Genomic DNA, 22,373 nt, shown 5'->3' with positions numbered 1-22,373 from the left:
CTCTTGATCTCCCTTCTAATTTTCTAATCTTCGTTAATTTGGGATTTGCCATTCTGATAGCCTATCGTTAACGTTTTTATGCTTTAATCTCAGGGACTTTTTTTTTAAAGCAGGAGAGGTATATTTACAAAGAAAAAGATAGCTTTTCCCATAAAATACTTCAAGAAGTTGAGTTAGAGTCATCCAATAGTAGAGGCCAATCATATCTACTCCATAAACTTGTAATGCTTGCATAACAAACCCAGGAAGGTACTGAAAATAAGTCATACCTGGCTTTGCTCATAAAAAGAAATAGACTAATATCTCACCCAAAGGGTTATGAATTTCAATTTCTGGAGAAGGACCACTTAGTGACACTGTAACTTCTTTCAGGCTGGGATCAAATGGGATCTGCCAAAAGCTTCTTCCTGAAGTTAAATGGTCTGTTGACAATAGATGAACTTTGGAAGCTTGCACTGCTTCTTCTACCCATTTCAGTACCTGGAAAAGTAAATAGATCCAGAACTTATTTCATGATCAAATATATTAGAGGCATATCAAATAATGGTTCTTTTGTACTATGAATGAACTCTTCAGCAATCATCCAACAGCTAACTTCAACATACATGCTCATGGGTTAAAAAAGAACCAGTGTGTAGTATAATAAAATAAGACTAGGGAGATCCAGATTTAAGTCCATCAAAGATTTTTCTGAGTTTTTAACATTTAAATAAACACAGTTATCTTGCATTTAGTCTATCATTATGAAATAATAGAGAGATAACATCTTTGGATTTTGTTTCCAAAATGTCTCTTACAGTTCTGAAAAATGGCAGAGCTACTTTAAAGTCTTGCAGATAGGTATTACATTGGCAGTCTTGTGCTTGCAGTGTATGTTGCAGGAGTGTTTACAGAGTGCAATTTTATAAAAAGTCAAAACAGTGGTTACAATGGTATGATCAAAATTCTGCCTCTTTTTTTCTTTATTTTAAAAAAAACATATTCTGTGGATACCCTAGCAGTCTGCATTGTTTTATTAGATATATATTGCTAAAAGTAGGATGGTTGCTAGAAACGGAGTTACACAAAGTAACCCATTATTTGATATGTCCTACAAAATAATTCAGTGTTTCTATTTTCCGTGGTGTACATGACCACGGTGTACATGAGTGTGTGTGTGTGTGTGTGTGTGTGTGTGTGAGAGAGAGAGAGAGAGAGAGAGAGAGAGAGAGAGAGAGAGAGAGAGAGAGAGAGAGAGAGAGAGATTGACTATAGTAACAATGCAATTTACTAAAAACTAAAGTGAGCTTTTGTGTGTTCCATAAAATGTAGAGTCTATAGGTGATTTGTAAATTCCAATCAATGATATTACATACTTGAAGAAAGCCAGTAAAATATTCATGCATTCATCACTTACTCACTCATTCAATCAATTTGCCTTATATAAGGCAGTGCAAGTCTCTTTTTTTCCATTTAACCATTTAAAAAAGTGTAAATCTACATTTCTAAACCCTTGGTATAACCTTTTTTTACCCTTCTTTAGCATAAAAACCTGAGGTTTCAAGCAGAAATCACAGACATACAAAATACATGGGGATAGGGGATGGTTTACACCTGAAAGAAATTTCAGAAACTGGTGTGTGTATATCTGAAACTAACAGTCTGTCCAGTAAAGTGCACTCGGAGGCTTCAGTTAGTCCAGAATGCAGCTGCGCAGGTGATAGAGGGAGCTCCGCGTAGCTCCCATATAACACCGCTCCTGCGCAGACTGCACTGGCTACCTGTGGCCTTTCGAGTGCACTTTAAGGTTTTGGTTACTACCTTTAAAGCGCTCCATGGCTTAGGGCCTGGGTACTTACGGGACCGCCTGCTGTTACCTCATGCCTCCCACCGACCCGTACGCTCTCACAGAGAGGGACTTCTCAGGGTGCCGTCCGCAATGTCGGTTGATGGCGGCCCCAGGAAGGTCCTTCTCTGTGGGGGCTCCTACACTCTGGAACAACTTCCCGGTTTACGCCAAATACCTGACCTTGGACATTCCGTCGCGAACTGAAGACATATCTTTTATTCAAGGCTGGCTTAAACTGAATTTTATTAAATTTTAACTTTTATTAACTAATTTTAAATGGGGTTTTTAGTTCATTGTATACTTCCAGGCCAATTTTAAAATAAGTTTTTTAATCGTATTTTAAATTGTATATTCTACTATCTGTTTTATTTTGCCTGTACACCGCCCTGAGTCCTTCGGGAGAAGGGCGGTATAAAAATCAAATAAATAAATAAATAAATAAATAATAAATAAAACTCAATACTTCCAAAGCTGCTAGAAGCTATTAAAAGAGGAAAGCTTATAATCAATCGTACCCTCCATCCAAGTTTACTTTGCCACTTTAAGACCCAAAGCAAAGGAAGTGCAACCAGAGTCAATACTAGTGCTACTCATTTTGATTCAAGCTAAAATTCCAGGCAATGCAAAACATGGATTTTTGCATAAGTCACATTAACTGATCAGATTCCAGAAATGTGATGCCATTACTAGTGAACAGTGAATTCCTTCCATCAGCGGTTGCTGCTCTTAAAAATGACAAATAAGCTGGTCATGAAATGGAGATTTCTCATTAAGTTTCCATCACTGTTTGTTTGTTTTGTTACAAAAAAAGGCATTACGAAAAGCATAATAGGCTGAAAAAAAGAGTGGAAGGAGCAATTCTTCACTCTGGGAAATGCAGAAAGCTTTTGTATGATTTTCAATCTGCAGTGAGACAGGGAATGAGGTAATATGGAGCTGGAGAAGGGAATTTTAATGAAAAACAAGACAGAAAGCCTAAAATCTAAGTGGGCTGTGGTCAATTATTGCTTAGACAAATATGCAATACAAAATTATGACATTTGAATGTAATTTGACATATGCTTTCAATTTAAAACTCTGTGACAAGTTTTGCAGATTCCCCACCCCATAAATAGACTACATTTACAGTATATTTAATATACAGAATTAAAGAGTGCAGGGCAGAAATAAGAATGTATTATATTAGCAACACAAGAGAACATATTTCATCTGACAAACTTAAGGATTTTTATACCCAATTGGTAAATCAGTTAACATCAGCAGCAATGACTCAAGAAACAATCATAACTGCTGCTTGCTTTTTCTATTTTAATGGAAAAGATTTAACTTTTATTCCTAAATCTAAAGGACCAGGACACACAGCAAAATTATGTGTCTCAAATTAGAACCCTTTGTGATGGTCTAACCTGCTTTTGAATCCTTGCATAGTATAAATACTTTTTCAAATGGATGCCATGACTACAGCTTTCTTATGTTATTCTCTTCCTCTTGATTGAGTATAATACTTTTACAGCAAGGCAAACTAACACAGCTGGAATATGTTTTTGAAGGAAAAAAAACTATTTTAATAGCAATAATAATGATAGCAACGCTTAAAATGATCCAAATAAATATGAATAATATTGTCTGATGTATAGTATAAAAAATATCCAAGTAGCAATAAGCACAGTTTTTTTTTAATTGAAAAAGTTTTAACAAACAAAAACATTTTTCCCCCTTTTTCCCCTCCCCCACAAAACCCCTTCCCACTCCCTTCCCCCCCCCTCCGGCTTCCCGGGTCAATCACAAGGTATTGTTATACATAAACCAAACATAGAGTAAAATTTTCCCTTCTAATCCAATTAACCTCATCCAAATCTTTTCATTTCCCAACCCCCCCATTACATAAAATAATACTTCCTAATTATTCAAAGGCAATCTGATATTTCTTAATCTGATATCTGTTTTGTAAATAATCAATCCATTTTTTCCATTCAATTAAATATCTTTCCTGCGTATTGTCTTTCAAAAAAGCTGAGATTTTAGCCATCTCAGCCAAATTAGTAACTTTCAATATCCATTCTTCTATTGTAGGTAACTCTTTTTTCTTCCAATATTGTCCAATCAACAGCCTTGCTGCTGTTATTAAATTCAGAATCAATTTAGTCTCAATCCCTGTACAATCCGTTATAATTCCCAAAAGGAAAAATTGCGGCAGGAACTTTATCTTCTTCTTCAGGACATTTTGAATAATCCACCAAATTCTTATCCAAAAGGCCTTAATTTTCTTGCAAGTCCACCAAATATGAAAATATGTAGCGTCATCACAGTCACACCTCCAACATTTCGCTTGGATATCAGGATACATACATGATAATTTTTTGGGATCTAAGTGCCATCTATAAAACATCTTATAAAATTTTTCCCTTAAATACTGTGCATGTGTAAACTTAACATTTCTAACCCAGATTTTCTCCCATGTTTCCAACATTATTGGTTCCTGAATATTCTGTGTCCATTTTATCATACAGTCCTTTACCAAATCCTTTTCCGAATCTATTTCAAGCAACACATTATACAATCTCTTTATATGCTTTAATTTGCTTTATTAAATTTTCCTCCCTTTGCATTATACCAATTTTTTGATCTTCTTTCCATCTAGCACTTAGTTGCCCATATTGAAACCAAGTAATTTTATCCAATAATGGTTCTAGAGTCAAAACAAACAATAGTGGTGATAAAGGACATCCCTGTCTCGTTCCTTTCGCAATCTTAATAACTTCTGTCAGACTACCATTTATTATAATCTGAGCTGTTTGCTCTCCATAAATCGCTTTAATTATTCTAACAAAACAATCTCCAAATTGCATTTTCTCTATTAATTTAAATAAAAAATCCCAATGCAATCGAGCAATAAGCACAGTTTTTAATAATATGTTCTATCCTCCTTCGCCTCCGAGTGATGGCTTAATTAGCCGGCACTATCAGCTCTGGCAGCAGAATAGCCAGCATATGCCAAGAGCCTCCGTTATCTTCCACGACGCTGGTGAGTCACCCAGGAACAAACTTCAGCTCTTAGTCAATCAATGGATTTGCCTGTTACAAAGACACACAGCAGCTCTCGCTGCCTTTTATATTCTGTGGAGTGTGGCTCCATGACTCAGCACTTCCTAGGCCTGCCCCACCCCTGCTTCTGTTGTTCCCTCCTCTCCTGCCTACGAAACCTAGGGTCCAACCAAGCCTGATTGCCGTCAGCTGGGTCTGAAAGCGTGGCCTGGGGGGGGAAGAGTCTTCGGACGGAGGCCTCGTTATCTCTTCCACCTGGCCTGCTTCTGGCTCCTGGAGCTGAGTCAGGGAAGCTGGTGCTCCTGACGGCCTTTCCGCCTCACTGTCCAAGTCACTTTCTGGCAGCAGGCCCAGCTCCAAGTCACTTTCTGGCAGGAGGGCCGGCTTGGGGAGCGCAGACACAACATAATATTTTAATGTTAGTTTATTTTAATCTTTTAACTATTTTTCATTTGTTTCTATAATTTATAAGCCGCCCAGAGTACCTTGTAGGGGAGATGGGTGGCATAAATGTTTACTAAATAAATAAATAAGTAGTTGGACAGGGAGCTGAAGAGACACATAAAGAAAGGGGAACACCATATTTATATTTTTTAATGTCTTTTATTGTTGCCCTCAGGACTAGCCCAGGTTCCACCCCAACCTCTTCACTGTCTGACTCTGCTGACAGTTCTGCTTGCTACTGGCAGGCCACAACAAGTCTGGGATTCTTTAATCCTCTTGTTGACCAGTTCTTGAAGCAGTAGTGAGGTTGCTACTGATAAACAGGCTACATATACCCTCATATGGGGGCAAGTATGCAGATTTTCCATGCATGTAACATTTGGCAAGCTGCCATCCATGTTTCTAGAATTTAAGAAAACTATGGCAATGAGCAGGCTCAAAGATTTTCATGCATAAACCAGTTTGGAAGTTTTAGAGTTATAAGGAATGTCTACATGTATAGCTCTGTGAAAACTAGCATAGATTTGAAAAATATAAAGACAATTTGGAAACGTTCACAACTTCATTGACATGTATATTGCGCAGATTTGGGATCAAACAGGCTGCTCATCTAAAAAAGATGTAGGATGCCACACCATCTCTTTATTGGGTGAGATAATTCTCCTAAATCAGCCATATTGCTAGAGAAAACCACTGGAAAGAATTAAACATTTGTACAACCTAGATATTTTAAGAAAAATATCTCTCTTCAGCCTTTTTGTCCTTCAACTATAAAATTACTGCTTATTAAAAGTTTAGGTGTCTATTTTTTTTGTCTAAAGCTCAGTTGCTTAAAAAAAAAAAGATTGGCTACAGCCAGTGCTGTCAATATTATATATGGTACAAGTGTGGCATTGCCAAAGCTACTACTGCTATTTTTGCAGTTCAGTTCAGAATAGATCCAGATACTGTACAACAGTCTCTTCAAGAACACTTCCAAAAACAGGCAACCTGAATTGTTAGATTCGGGCAATAACGAGGCAGGAGACCAGGATAGTGACAACAGCTCTTTACTATATGGTGAACCCAGCAGCCAGTGCTGGGAAAAACCTCTCTTTATATACAGTTTAGCCGGAGGCTTCAACCAATCAGCAACGTGCTTTTTTCCCGCCAAAACTTTTAAAGATACATTACACTCCTTCCCTCCCAGAAAACACTTTACCATTATCTGCATAAAATTAACATCTTATTTCTCAACGTAATCACGCAAGTAGACTGGGCGTCTTCTGACTCTTTCGGACCTGCGCAATTCATTCTCTGGGAGTGAGTCGAGCTGACCGGAGGGACTGTTTGTTCCTCTCAGCTCCTCCTCTAGGCCATCCGGCCCTGGATTATTTGCAGACTCGTGCCTGCTGTTTTCGGAAGGAACCGGTTGGCGTCGCTGGATCTCCTGGAACTCAGATAAGTCCCGCGTTTGCCCCGGGTTTGAGTCAGCTGTGGATTCAAACATTGAATAGTCAGGGCCTGTTTCGCCTGTTTCTGATTTACCGTTATGCTTCCTTATCTGGTCTATGTGGCGCTTCCATACCCGGCCATCCTCTATCTCTACTAGATATGATTTTGGTCCTGTTATTCTAGGATTTTTCCTGTTACCCAGGTCGGACCTCGCTGTAGTTGTGTGCCCACACTAGGTCGCCTACTGCCATCCCTCTTGTTTTACCCTGTACCCCTTTGTAACCGCCTGGTGTGTAGTTTGGGTTTAAACGGTCTAGTGGGCACCTAAGCTTCCGACCCATTAATAGCTCTGCCGGCTTCTGCCAGTTGTGACACAGGGGTTCTGTGTTGGACTGCCAGGAAGGTATCGATTTTTGTTTGCCAATCGCCTGGCCTGATTCTGGACAATGCTTCTTTGCGCCCGAACGGAACGCTCTGCAAGGCCATTCGTCGCAGAGTGGAAAGGCGCCGAGAGGACATGCCGGATGCCCTCCTCTGCCAAGTACCCCTCAAACTGGGTTGCCGTGAATTGCGGGCCGTTATCGGAGACTAACGTGTCTGGCAACCCGTGGGTTACGAATAGGTGCCGTAGGACTGAAATCACGGCCTTGGCTATCATGGATCTCATGAGAATGATTTCCAGCCATTTGGAGTAGGCATTGACTACTACCAGAAAGGTTTGGCCGTGGAAGGGCCGCAAAATCGATATGGATCCTAGACCAGGGCCCTGGGGTCTCTCCCATTCTCGAATCGGGGCCGTTGGGGTAGTGGTCTGACTCCTGGCAGGCCTGGCATTTCCTACCCTTTCAGCAATTTCCGAGTCCATTAAGGGCCACCACACATAGCTTCTCGCTAGACCCTTCATTCTCACGATCCCTGGGTGGCCTTCGTGAAGGAGATCCAATACCTTTTCCTCAATTTCTCCGGGATCACCACTGATCCCCCATAGCAGGCACCCCTTGAGCTGAGAGTTCCCACGTTTTTTACAAATTCTTTAAACGCCGCCCGCGCAGCGGCCAACCTCTTTGTACCCAACCAATTACAGTTCTTATTGTAATGTCCTTATCCCCGAGCCACCTCTTTGGATGTGACTGGGCCAGAGTCCAAAGAGTCAATTAGCAGAACTGGTATCCCCGGAGTGGGGCCTTCGATAGTCTCTGGTAACGGGCATCTGCTCAGGGCGTCTGCATGCCCTAACTCCTTCCCTGGCCGGTGTAGTAATTTGTAAGAATACGCTGCTAGGAAGATAGTCCATCTGGTCAGTCTGGGCGAAAGTGCCACGGGCGTTGGGCGGTCGCCTGCCAACAGGCCTAGCAAAGGTCTATGGTCCGTGATGATTTCGAAATCACGACCAAATACATATTCATGGAATTTCTTTACTCCGGAGACTATAGCCAAGGCTTCCTTATCAAGCTGGCTATAATTCCTTTCAGTTGATGACATGGTTCGGGAGTAATATGCAATAGGGGCTTCTGTGCCATTTGGCAACCTGTGGCTGAGCACAGCCCCCACCCCATAGGGAGATGCATCGCAGCTTAACACTAATGGCAGCGTGCCATTGTATTGGATAAGGAGGCTATCACTCGATAGGAGATTCTTTACCCTTGAATGCCCTAGCTTCCGCCTTTCCCCAAGACCATGCAGCCGTCTTTGCTAGTAATTTATGCAGCGGCTCGGCTACTGTTGCCTTATTTTAAGAATACCGCGTAGAAGTTGACCAGACCTAAGAATGCCTGTAACTCCGTTTTGTTCTTTGGAACTGGGGCCTTCCTGATGGCCCGTACCTTGCTCTCAGTGGGTGAATCCTTCCTGTCTATCCGTAGCCCAGGAATTCCACAGACTCAACCCCGATCTGGCATTTGTTCAGTTTAACTTTGAGACCGCAGACCGGAAAATGCCCAAAACTTTTCGCAGCCTTACCCCTAATTCCTCTAGATTCTCAGCGGATACCAGTACATCGTCAAAGTATGGTACCACCCTGGTAGTCCTGCAATAGCCGCTCCATTAGGTTCTGAAATAACCCTGGAGCCACACTAACCCCAAACTGTAACCGGGTACACTTAAAAGCCCCTCTGTGAGTCACAATTGTCTGCGCTTGGCTGTGCTGCTATCTACGGGCAGCTGTTGATAGGCTTGGGCCAAGTCTAGCTTGGCAAAACTTGCCCTTGCCCCATTGAGTGCAGTAAGTGCTGTACCACCGGACGGGTAAGCACTCTTTGCAACGCTTTGTTAAGCGTTGCCTTGTAGTCAGCGCAACCGGACCGACCCGTCCGGTTTGACTGGGGTGACTATAGGGTCTCCCACTTAGCATGGTCAACTGGCACTAGAATTCCTGGTTTACTAGCTTGTCCAGTTCCCGGTCAATCCTGGGCTTTAGGGCTAACGGGACCCTCCTAGCCTTTAGACGGATAGGGCAACTTGGGGTCTAAGTTAAAGGAGATAGGGGTCCCTGTACTTGCCCAGGCAGTCTTGAAAACGTCCCCAAATTCTTCATGAGTGCGTCTTTGAGGTCGACTGCTTCTGAAGATTCCAGTCACCCCATGCCCAATGCTCGAACCAGTCCAGTCCCAACAAGCTTGGCAGGGTCCCATCGACGATGGTGATGGGCAGAGTTTTCTTGTATTGTCCATACTGACGTGGACGGACGTTACCCCTCGAACAGGGATGCGATTCCCTTGGTAGTCTTGTACCTTTAATTTCTGTGGTTGCAGCTTGCGCTTATGATGGCGGGTAAGGCTCTCACGAGAGTGTCCCAGGACATGATCGTGATCGATGAGCCGTGTCCACCTCCAATCGGCACGGCACCCCTCAATCTTTGCCTTTGTAAAGATTTTTTCTAGGCGTGTTGATGCGTGACCCACTCTCACGACAGTCTGATTCAACCGCGCCTTTTTAAACTGACCAATCACGGGCCGCCGCTGCCCCGCGCTCTGATTGGCCGGTTTGAATTTTTGGCGGAAGGTTGGGGTGCTCGACAGGCCTGTGCTAGGTGCCCTTCCTTTCGCACCGCCGACAAGTTGCATCCTTAAATTTGCATTGTTGTCGTTGGTGTTGCCCTCCGCAACTCGCAGTCACCCCGGTCTTCTTTCTCCGCCTCCCGTGTGGAAGACCTTCCTCTCCTCACCGTCCGACTCAGCCTGGACCTCTTCATTGTGGACCGGGTTGATTTCGCACCAGCCGCTGGTGCGACCTGCTTTTGTAGGGTTTCCGCCGCTTGGGTAGACATCTCGTGAGCCCTGGCTTCGCCCAAGGCGCTTGCCAGCGTTAGGTTGCTTTTAGACAGCAGCCGCCCGCAAACGGATGTCCCTGACCCCACGGATGAGTTGCTCCAGCAATGCCTCATCCAAGTCTCGGTACTCGCAATGTTTTGAGGCTTTCCTCAGGGCGGCCATGTATGCGCTGATGGACTCGCCTCTTGCTGTCTGCGCCCCGAATTCAAACCGCTGTACATACTTGGACGGCATTGGTGCATAATGGGCTTTCAATAAAGTCTGCAGAGTTTGCCACGGTACCGACTGTACGGCGTTGCTCGCCAGGATTCTGCGGTGTCGAAAACTTCTGGACCGCAGTGGCTCAGGAAATACGCTCGTTTCCTGTTGTCTGAAACTCCTTGAAGTTCGTTCGCCTCGAGGAAACACTCGAAATGAGCCATGTATGACCCCCATTTTTCCTTGGCTGGGTCGAATGGCGCTGGCGGTGTGTAGCCGGACATCGCTGCTTTCCGCCCCTTGTTTGCTGGGTTCGCGTCTTCCTGGTGAGTTCAGCTCTTTTCCTGGCGCTCTTAGCCTCGAGATCCCACCTTCGTCGCCAGTGTTAGATTCGGGCAATAACGAGGCAGGAGACCAGGATAGTGACAACAGCTCTTTACTATATGGTGAACCCAGCAGCCAGTGCTGGGAAAAACCTCTCTTTATATACAGTTTAGCCGGAGGCTTCAACCAATCAGCAATGTGTTTTTTTCCCACCAAAACTTTTAAAGATACATTACATGAATAATTCAGCATTTCTGCTCTTAAAGATTACACACTAGTTGGACTCCAAAATAGCCCTTGTGGAGAATTACATTCAGACTTCCATCCTTCCGAGGTCAATAAAATGAGGACCCAGATTGTTGGAGACAATATGCTGACTCTGTAAACTATTAGAGAGGGCTGTAAAGCACTGTGAAGTGGTATATAAGCCTAAGTGCTGTTGCTGTGCTAAATGCTATCTCTACTTTGATTCATGCTTTTTTGATCTGCAGAGCAAAACTGAAGCTGATGTTTTTCCTGTGGGAAGAAAGTTCTATTGTAAATTTTGTATGCATGCCAGACTACGACTCCTTGGATCCCACAGGCATAATTCACCACTTTTCTCCAGAGATTAAATATATATAAATATATATATTCTGTCAAGCTATAGATTATCTAGACAAAATTATTCTCTCTCTCACATACACACAAACACTCAATAGGACATTCCATTCATAGATATCTGTCACATATAGTTTAAGCAGAAGTCACCTGCCATTTTGCTAATTGGGTGGGTTTTTTTTAAAAAAAAATAGCAATCTAAGAATTGAATTGGGACTTTTCATATCAAGGCATGCTCCCTGCCACTGAGTTACACTATGCACAATATCCTTGAGGTTCCTCTGCTATTTCTTTTCACAGTGCCTAAACTTTGCCAGATTAAACAGTCTCTCAAAATCTAGCACCACTGCAAATCCAAAATCAACAAAATCAAGCACAGCCTTAAACCCTAATGCATTTTTTGGGGTAGGATATCCTAAAGAAAGCCAGAAGCTAATATATTTTCCAAATTGTCCAAATGAGGGGGGGGAAGTATGTGATAGATTTAAGTAACTGCTCTGCCTACATCTGAAAAATCCTTTAAAAACTGTGGTTCCTGGTGATAAGAGTGCTAAAACCAAGATTTCTTGTGATTTACATATGGTTTTAGCAAAATTACACAACACTCTTCCTTGTAGACTGATTTATCAAACTGAACTTTTTTTGGGGGGGGAGGGAGACTTTTATGGAAAGGACTTGTCTTCCCCTTCTAAGGAATATGCTCATTCACTTTGTAGGACAAAGGTGGAGAATTTATTTTGCCTTGAAGTCCAAATTGGCTGTAAGCAGACATGTTGAAGCTACTTCGGACTGCATCTGAAGTTCCCGCCACATAATTCTCTATTTACGCATGCAGATTTAATTCATACATATTCAATCCATAGACTAAAGCTTCCCACCTACAGTACAGCATAAAGGCAAAAAGCTACAGCTTTTCAAGTCAAATAGAGAGAGACCGCTGATCTGGGAATTATAGGTGCAATTTAAGGTTGAAGGCCCACTAAAAACCTAATGATGACTCTTTTATTGTCCTTGATTGATATAGTTATGAACACATTCCAACAAATCATATGCTTCCAATGTTGTCATTGAAAGCAAATAAAAAATCAGGATAAACATAGATAAGCATTCCTGGAAGACTAAATCATCTATGTGTAAGAAAAGTGAAGTGTGAATTTCAGTTTCATAATTCTAACATATCTACAGGCCATCAGTTTAAGGAATATTGCTCCTGGGAACATTTTTACATGACTGGCTATGAATGTTGTTTGTTTGTCCTGGAAGAAAATGTTTGACAGAATCAGTTGATTTATATTCAAATCTCAGCTGAAAAAGATTAGTTGCAAAACCTAGAATCCCCCCCCCCCCACATCTTGACTAATCTAAAAAGACCCACGTTTGAGATTATTAGTCTACTACAGGGATCAGTAACATGGAATTTAATGAATTTTTTGTACTAGAGATAAAACAGGTTTGTTGTACAGTTTTTGTGGTCAGGTACTCCAAGGTTCGGGGAATTAAAACTGAGGTATTTTCCAGGTTTTCTGTGGACATTTCACTCCATGTCTTTGCAAGGCTTCTTCAATAGCTCAGAAAGGAGGGTTCCCTTGTGGTATTTCTGGTCTGCATCTGATTTGAATTCAGGTAGGGTTCGTTGATGATTGGATGTTTCCTATGAAGTGTTGATAAAATGGTTCTTCAATATGCTTTTAGCTCCATTTTTTTATTGGTCCTCTCTGTGTGTGTCCTCTTTTTTTCTGATTGGGTACTAGGTTGACTGGGTAATAGATGGTATCTATCTCAATGGATGTCTTAACGGCATTTTTATTTAAGGCTTATCTACACCCAGTACACCCAAATATTAAATTCAATTGCATTAAATATTAAAATTACCAATGATATTAGCATACCTCAAATGAGAGCATATGCTTAGGATTCAGACAGTATCCTCATCCACCATTAAAAACCCTCCAGAAAAGCATCATCTTGATATGCTTCTAGAGAGCAATACCAATATCTAATTTCCAACAAGAGGCTAAACCAGGGCCATAAACATTACCTCCTAACTTCCTCTCCCCAACCAGTTACAGGAGTTAGACTCCACATTTCTCAAGACCTTACATTCCCAAAGCAGATTCATGAATATAAATATACTTAGTGCAAAGAGCTTGGAAAGCATAACTTCTGTGCTAACAAAACTCAGGAAGCCTACCGTCTACGAAATTTTGGTTAATTCCAAAATTTAAATCTTGATTCTCTTTTTTCTCCACCTTTGAGGGAATTGCCATATGGCTGCTCCTTACCTGGTCTTGGAGATTTCTGCTATCTATCCCTTCTTTACAAAATGACTTTTGGGGGGCAAGTATCAGAAATTCCTACCTCACTAATTCAAATTTTATACTGGAAACGGGTGCCACAACTCTTACCTGTAAAGTAAAAAAATAAGCCACATATCCTGATTTATACTTAACATTAGAAATAAAGATTTCTTTAGTCGCTATAACCTGCAGGAAAAACCAAACACACCCAATCGAGCAGCTTCCAGATAATATGAGGTGTCCTTGATGTGCTCTGAGCTTGCTTGTTTTCTTGTAGACATATCATTACCTAAACTAAGTAATATCAGTGCTAGTAAGGAGTGAGGTTTGTTCTTAGTTTATTCTAGTGGCTTGCCCTGTCATTGTTGATGGGGGTGGTCTTGAACTTTCTTTGGTTGGTCTGTTTTACTGTCAGCTTGTTTGGCAGTTCCTTGATTAGGGTATTGTTTACTTCTTGATTGTTGGTCTGGTGTTAATCTTGGAGTTAATCTATGCTCATCTGGGTGCTGATTGCTGATAGGGGTTGTTTTGGTCTTTTTGTTCCCCTTTTGGCTCGTTGATGGTCTCTTTTGCATACTATGTAGATATTGTTTATGTCTATCAGTCTACTGATGGCTAATTTGTCAGAGTGCCAGGCTTCTAGAAATTCCTTAGTGATTTTGGGCTTGGCTTGGTCTAGGATGGTCACAGTTTCCCAGTTGAAATTATGGTTAAATCTGTCCATATGTTGTGAAATTACAGAGTTTTCATCATGTCTTCTGATAATATTCCAAATATATTCATAATACCCAATTCCCCACTTATGCATATTGATATGCTTCCTGTTAAAAGGCAAGCTATATATATTTGTGGCTGAGATTTATTTAACAACAATTAGTTCTTATAGACATTTCACTTTCATATATACTGATACAGAATAGAATAGAATTTTATTGGCCAAGTGTGATTGGACACACAAGGAATTTGTCTTGGTGCATATGCTCTCAGTGTACATAAAAGAAAAGATACGTTCATCAAGGTACAACATTTACAACACAATTGATGCTCAATATATCAATATAAATCATAAGGATTGCCAGCAACAAGTTATAGTCATACAGTCATAAGTGGAAAGAGATTGGTGATGGGAACTATTAATAGTAGTGCAGATTCAGTAAATAGTTTGACAGTGTTGATGGAATTATTTGTTTAGCAGAGTGATGGAATATATACCGGTGATATATACCGCTCTATAACCAGAAAAGCCAATGGCTATGCACAATGTCTCGATCAACCTGCCCTAGAATGCATGCATGGAACAATAACATTGTCAAAACTCTGACTACACAGACTAAAATTCCAAACAGTTTGGAAAAAAACATATTTACATTTTTTTTGAAGAATACCACAGACAGCTGGTGGAATATTGTATACACAAGAGAATGTTTACAGTTATGGCAAATGGTTCAAATTATCCAAATTAAGAACATGTGTCTTTTTGATTCTGCAAATTCAATAATAAGTGCTTGCAAAATGGCTATTGTCTATACCCATGTGGAACCTGAAAGTCCTCAAAAGAGATACAAAATTATTGTATTTTTTTAACACACTTTTACTATATACTATATAAGTATACTATATAAGAAATCCAAATATGTAGTGAAACTATGCTTAGTTGCAAATGCAATTATTCAGAATAAGCAGATCCATAGAACTCATTCAATCATTCCCAAATTATATTCCTAAAAATTAGGCTGTGCTTTAAAAGAAACATTGGTACACCTCAACTTTAGTCTAAAAATACGACATAACTTTAGACTAAAAATATTCCCAAGACTCTTCAATATGCATCTATTGAGAAGGTTTGCCTCTGTTCTGATCTTGCCACATTTTGAACATTTTTTCTTTATTTCTCATTTTATTTCTCATTCCTTCTTTATCTTGAGACTGAACATAACTAGGTTGCTCAATCATGCATAATGAATAGACATAACAAAATTATTCAGCTTGGAATTGTCTTAATCATTAGAAAATCAGAATCCAAAATTATCAGCTCACACACACCAGTGTTTCATATGTTACTTACACTACACTACATCATCAGCAGTGATGGGTTTCAAAAAATTTTACTACCGGTTCTGTGGGTGTGGGTTGGTGGGCGTAGTAGGGGAAGGATACTGTAAAATCTCCATTCCCACCCCACTCCAGTTTGGAAGGATACTGTAAAATCTCCATTCCATCACCAATCCAGGGGAAGGTTACTGCAAAATCCCCATTTCTTCCTGATCAGCTGGGACTTGGGAGGCAGAGAACAGATGGGGGTGGGGCCAGTCCAAATTTTTACTAACAGTTCTCTGAACTACTCAAAATTTTCACTACCGGTTCTCCAGAATTGGTCAGAACCTGCTGAAACCCACCTCTGATCATCAGAAAAAATTGAAAATGCAAAGGAAATAGGCTATTGCCTATTAAACTTGCAGGTAGCCAAATAATTGTTATTGTGCTACCTACAGTTTTAAAGGGAAGCGCCACATGAAACAATCCAATAAAAATTAGTAAAATGTTTAACTCTATTTATTTGAGTGTAAGGATGGACCCTGGTTTTGATTCCACTTAAAAGAATATTTTAATAACTGCAGACTGATTAGTACTGTTCGTCATTGTTGAACATAGTCACTTCTGTATATCTGTGTATTCTAAAACTTTATAAAGATTTACTGCTTTTTAAAATATTTCATTCTCATCTGTTCCCAATGCTTCTGTGTTCCCTGCCCTAGCTATACTAGTATCTCTGACTTTATATTTCTTCTCATTGGATAATTGTGAAAAAAATTATTCTATTCCAGGAAAATATATACCCTAAAATGTTTATTCTTCAAAAAATGCCATTTCTAATTTTGCATTAGGTTTGGCTTCTTTCCAAGCAGGAAGTCAGGGCCTTAGGCTAAGTGACTTTGTCATGGACTACATGGGGTCTAGCGACTAATGGTTGACAGCCTCAGGGTCTCAAGTGGAAATTGGCATAAATTAAAATAAAATTAACTCCCAAGATGAATCCAGATGTTGTCAATACATTTGCTTTTGTGACCTACTTTTGTGGCTGGAAAAAGTCAAACATATCAAAGCCAAGGAGTTGGGCTAACTTAAATCCATGTACTGAAAGCATGTGAAAAACTGTTCCTGTATAATCATAACATGAAACTTGCACGCCAGAATGAGATAAGCCAAGCTTGGCATATAAGCAAAAATATTATTCTATTATAATGGGAAAACAATGCCATTCCAACATTACTATGTTGGGTTGTTGTGTCTCTGCTCATGACTTGGCTTGCTAATGATATGAGAGACTGCCAATATTGCTGTGTGTGCTCAAGGCTAAAATGTTTTTAAAATGTTTTCTATATGTCTGAGAATATGCTTCACTAAGCAAGTATAAGTAAATTGCCTGAGGCATAATCTTATGTGGTTATCTGGACTGAGTTCAATTCTATGATACCCCAAAAAGTGGACAAGGTCAGCCAATCTGTTAGTTTGTCCACCTATCTGTTAGATCATGGTCCCTCTTGGGTTGTTAAGGAAGCCCAGGAGATGACCAAGAGATAGGTCCATGTACTGGTATTGTATTATCCTCTTTGAGAGAAGGGTTAGTCCCACTGGCCTTGAAGAAAGTAGTGGTCAGCCTACTCAAGAGTGGGGTGACCCGCTCTCCTTGAGTTCTGGAAAGCTCTTCAGACCTGGCTCTGCTCCCAAGCCTGAGGTTAACATGGGAGGTTTATGGTGCTATTGTTTTTATATTATTACGGTTGGTTGTACAGTCAACCAAGTATTTTGATGAGATTTGGCATTTTTGTCCATGTATTCAGTCCTTTCAAGGACTTGGAGGTTGGCAAATGTTGCTGTTCGATAGGTATTGTCACCAGGTGTTTGAGCTGTTTGAAATAATGTTTCATTTACAAATGACTGGTGGTGATTTTGTCAGTGCTGATAGTTCTCAAGTGATGATCCAGACGTTTCGGGATTGTAGCCAAGACACCTATCACTAATGTACTATCTTTGTTTCCTTTTGCCAAAGTCATTCTATTTGCAAGTCTTTGTATTTTATTATGTTCTCCAGTTTCTCTTCTGTTCTGCTGTCTCCAGGTATTACTGCTGCTGCTGTTGTTGTTATTTGCCTTTTATATGTTTTTCTTCTTATTTCTTTATATTAAAGCCAATATAAATTATTTTAATAATAAACCATGTTGGGGTTTGATGGGGAGAGCAAGCAAACTGACTTTTGTTGAAAACAAGAAAAGTGAGATACAAGAAGATGGGGTAATAGAACTGTTTTTGTTCACCTGCTGTAAACAAAGAGCATGCTATTATGGAAAACAGAGTTTCCATAAAGAATTTATTAATGAAATCGTCATATTCTATTTCTCTTTTTCCAATATATTATATTCTTAATAATGTTATTTTTATAAGGCAATTGTCATCATTAAACAAAATAGTTCTCCTTATAAATAAGTCTAGATATGTCTTCTTGAAAAGGATTGCTGTTCTAACAGGGAACCTGGCATTCTGAATAAAATTAAGCCAGGACACAATCACAATATTTTTTGTATATAATTTTTATTAAAGGTTTAAACAAGAAGATAAAAAAAATGATACAAGTTAATATAAGGAAAAAGACAGATATCAAAGAAAAGGCAAAAAAAGACAAAAATAGAAAAAGTTGAAAAAATAGAAAAACAAAAAAGATATAAAGTGTCATAGTCAGAACATCTAATATTCTGTGGAGTTTGTGTACCATAGTTAGATTTGTGTATTTATTAGATTTATATCCCATTTTTTATTCAAAAACTCAAAAGTTGCACACACAACATACCTTTCTGTTTTCTCCCACAATAACTTTGAAGTTAAATAAATTAAGTCGAGAAAATATCATTGGCCCAAAGTCACCCAGTTAGTTGTCATGGCTATGGCTGGACTCAAATCTGGATCTCCCTTCACATAGTCCTACATCTAACCTCTATCCCATACAGAAATAAGAAACTAAGTACTTAGTACATCTAAAGTACATCTTTTATATACCAACCACAGATACAAGACCAGAAACACTTAGATTCAAATTTCTCTTCCATCATGAAGAGGCTTTGAGTAATTCTCTAAAAAGAGCTCCTTGATTATTTAATTTTGGTGAATTCTACTGCAAGTTGATTTGATTTGCACCCCCCAAATCCTTATGCATATGAATTATTCTCTTGAATTTGCATAGCTTTGAACGTTTTGAAGGAACTCTCAAACATATCAAACATGCTTCTAAAATATGCATTTTAAAATGTGTATTTAAAATTGGTATTTACATACTTTGCCCCTCCAGATTTTCATACATATGCAGAAACAGAATAGAACAGATTGAGAAGTAAATAAATAAATATAACATCCTGGGTTTATTTAGTTTAATCTCCAAGCCTAATTAATTCACAAATTGTCTCCCTCCCTCCCTCTTTTACACACACACACAAAAAAAAAAAAAAAATCAGGAAATTAAATATTTATCCCATATTCCATTTTAAAAAACACAATTAGATCATAATCAAGACAAGCTCCCATCATACCTCATTAACTTGCTTTTTATCCAAGTGAAAAACTTGACCAGAACTAGTTGAAGCAATCTCTTCATAGACTTTGTAACCAATATGTGCTCTGTCATCACAGTCTCCGGTTAGAACAAATACAACCTGAATAGTTTTTTTAAAAAAAGATCGTTATTTAGTCTTCATTTGAAAATGAATGAGAAAATGAGATCATCAGAAATCAGTTAGCTGAAGAAAACTACGCACTATAACATTTTAAGAGATAAAAATTATAAATACTGTACATTCATTTTCAAAACAATTAGCCATACATTATATAACAATGAGCAACTCAAAGGATTTAGTTTTTTGGTTCATCATTCCAGAAAGCCCAAGAAATTACTGCACACACACACACACACACACACACACACACAAATCACTTGCAAGAAAACAATAGAATGTGGAATGCCCCATCCACCTGTGTATTTACAAAGGATAGTCCATTAAATTTGGTGCCATATCAACTTTTCCATCCTCTCCTACACCCCATGGTTGAGCAGGCTTAGTCTTTGCTGGATTGTTTTGGAGTTGCCCCCATCCAATTTTTATTTTTATTTCTTCCAGTCTCACGGTGCGCCAAGCTGTGGCTACTTTCCCTCTTAGCACAGATGAGGGTATTTTCGCTACATAAATTTCATAAATAGGCATCAAAACTAGCAGAAGTAATAAATCAATAGTTTTACAGAGGGAAAGCAAATATGTTCCTTCATCTCATGAATGGAACCATAGAAAGTGGTAACACAGAAATTGTAAGATGTAGAAGATGTGGTAGAGAATTATAGATTGATATTGTTTGAGCCTCATTATTATTCGTTGGAATTAGCTATATCATTGACTTACCTTGCAATTGAGGATAGATATATTAGACAGAAATCTCCACTGAATGAATGAATGAATGAATGAATGAATTAATTAATTAATTAATTAATTAATTAATGTTTTATGCCACTTCAATCATTCTGCCTTTAAACAGCTTGCAACAAAGATATAATAAACAAACATTATAGCCTTACAATAACAAAATCATCCTCATTTACTAAGATTCATTTCTGAATAGAAGAGCATAGCACTGTCTACCTTTTGCACAGAACACACATTTTATAGAACGGTTGCAATGTATTTTGGAACAGGCAGTATTATAAGTTCATACCTGGGACTGCTTCTGCTGAATCAGCTGCAAGACCTCATGAGTTAGTTTGTAATCCTTGGACCGTGCATCAGTAAATACATAGATGAATGAACCAGGAAGAGAAATTTCTAGAGCAATTTTGATGGCTCCAATGCTCATCTCTGGACAGTCACCCCCTCCCTATGGCAAACAGGGAAATGAACAAAAAGACAAATTAACAGATTAACAGAGTTGGAAGGGACCTTGTAGGTCATCTAGTCCAACCTCCCACCCAAGCAGGAGACCCTACACCATTTCTGACAGATGGCAGTCCAGTCTCTTCTTGAAAGCCTAAATCAAAATCAGTCTGAAAGATTTTTAAAAAAGGTTACAAAAACTCCACATTCACCAAGCCTACTGCATATCATGGGTGTAGGATTTTAAGTGGGAAAACCCCAATTGTTTAAGGCAGGTTTTCCAGGTTCTCACTTCACATCAAATCTACACCAAATCACAAAGATGCTGGCTTAGAACAATGCATGTCTGACACAGAAAGTTTTATTTGTAAATTTTACATTATCCTAAAATAAGTTAAGTGAACAAAACTAGTATTAAACTTTCTCACCCACTTGTCCTGAAAAGTTTCTGTAGAAGTCAATCTGCCTTCCAAAAAGATGTCAGATGACGCATGAGGAGAAGCTGTTGGAGAATTGCCCTTACATTACATGGGGGTCCTCCCAGTTTCATTTATTTTTTTCTTTCCATCGGTGTACCCAATGCCTTTTCAATAGAACTAGCAGGAAAATAAATGGGGAGGGGCACTGTTTTCTAACAAAGGGGGACGAAGGCTCCATAATTATAATTATGGGAACAAATCTGGATCTACTTTCTAATGTTTTCAATCCTGATAAAATGATATCCATAATTCTTTTTAAGCCCATATATTGTTAATTCCTCAGTTACCCAATGTTTGAACATAGATGCTGCACATACAGTTTTTAAGATATTGCAGTCTAGTTCGAAATATCCTCCCGCTCTTCCAAATTGAGTTACTGCTACCAGGGATACAGTATAAAAATATGATTATCAAGTTCCTATTTATTTATTAATACATTTCCTATTGTACTATAGTTTACACAACAAGATTTTTAGATACTTCTAAAGCTGTCGATGTAACAGTATTTTTGCAAGTTACCACTGCACTCTATTTTCTAGTTTTAATTGCTTTCAAAACTAGCCTATCTGGAAGATCAACTGAAGGAAGCACAACTAAGAAATCAATAAAAACTGCTCATTAGCCAAATTTAATATATGACAGCTTGATTCATTACTCTACTTGGAAGCACCAATACTTCAAAATATAGCTTCTGGTTTTCCAATAGAAAGACAAGACAAGCCCAAAAAAAACAACTAGCAGCTAGAATGAACATGGTGGAAGAATGTTTTAAAAGGAAATGTTTTTTTGATTCATGTGAACTGGCAATGGTTTTCTATCTTTGGGGAAAAATTAATATAAGCCCTATTATTTTTTACTGCTGCTATAAGAAAACATTGCTTTGATAAATTACCATATTATCTTGACTATCAGTGTTGTATATGTTATATTTTATTTCTAAAAAGCCTCATCTTCTTAAGTCTTTTTTTTGGTTTGTCCTATGATTCCCATTTTAGAAACAAAATGATTAACAATAACAGTCGATTTTTCATGTACGCCGCTTAAACACATGATTCCAAAAAAAAATCTTCTAGGTTAAAATTTGGCAACCTAAATATTCAATCTGATATTTACCAGATGTTCTGTCTTCAGTTCCAATTAGTCACATTCAACAAGACCTACAGCAAAGTATTTTTATTTATTTATTTATTTTGTCACACAGTATATATAAGCATAAGCATGAAATAACTATACAATATAAAAGCATATATATAAGTATAAATATATAATGACTATATTAATTGGATATAACAAATGGAAACAATAGGACAGGAACGGAAGGCAAGCTTGTGCTCTTATGCACGCCCCTTACAGACCTCTTAGAAATGGGGTGAGGTCAATAGTAGACAGTTTTTGGTTGAAGCTTTGGGGATTTTGGGAAGAGACCACAGAGTCAGGTAGTTTATTTCAAGCATTAACAACTCTGTTGTTGTTCACAAAATTATAAAAAGCACGATTGGAATTTGTGCGCAGAAGGTCTTCTTCTACCATCTGGCTGAATACCATCTCCG

General features: G+C 39.0%; 1 protein-coding gene across 1 annotated transcript in view; it reads right to left on the bottom strand.

Annotated features, from left to right (window-relative positions):
• The window catches only part of HMCN1 (hemicentin 1), a 292,886-nt gene that overhangs the window by 213,503 nt on the left and 57,010 nt on the right, over window positions 1–22,373 (bottom strand). Inside the window, exons 3-5 of the mRNA XM_058177873.1 lie at window positions 20,190–20,348; window positions 19,019–19,141; window positions 309–480 (exon numbers count right to left, since the gene is read on the bottom strand). Coding sequence (XP_058033856.1) covers window positions 309–480; window positions 19,019–19,141; window positions 20,190–20,348 — 454 coding nt within the window. The remainder of the gene's footprint in view (window positions 1–308; window positions 481–19,018; window positions 19,142–20,189; window positions 20,349–22,373) is intronic.

The sequence above is a fragment of the Ahaetulla prasina genome, chromosome 3 (assembly GCF_028640845.1).
Source record: "Ahaetulla prasina isolate Xishuangbanna chromosome 3, ASM2864084v1, whole genome shotgun sequence".
NCBI classification, from domain to species: Eukaryota; Metazoa; Chordata; class Lepidosauria; order Squamata; family Colubridae; genus Ahaetulla; species Ahaetulla prasina.
The sequence above is the reverse complement of the archived record's forward strand: the minus strand, read 5'-3'. Positions and strand labels throughout refer to the sequence as shown.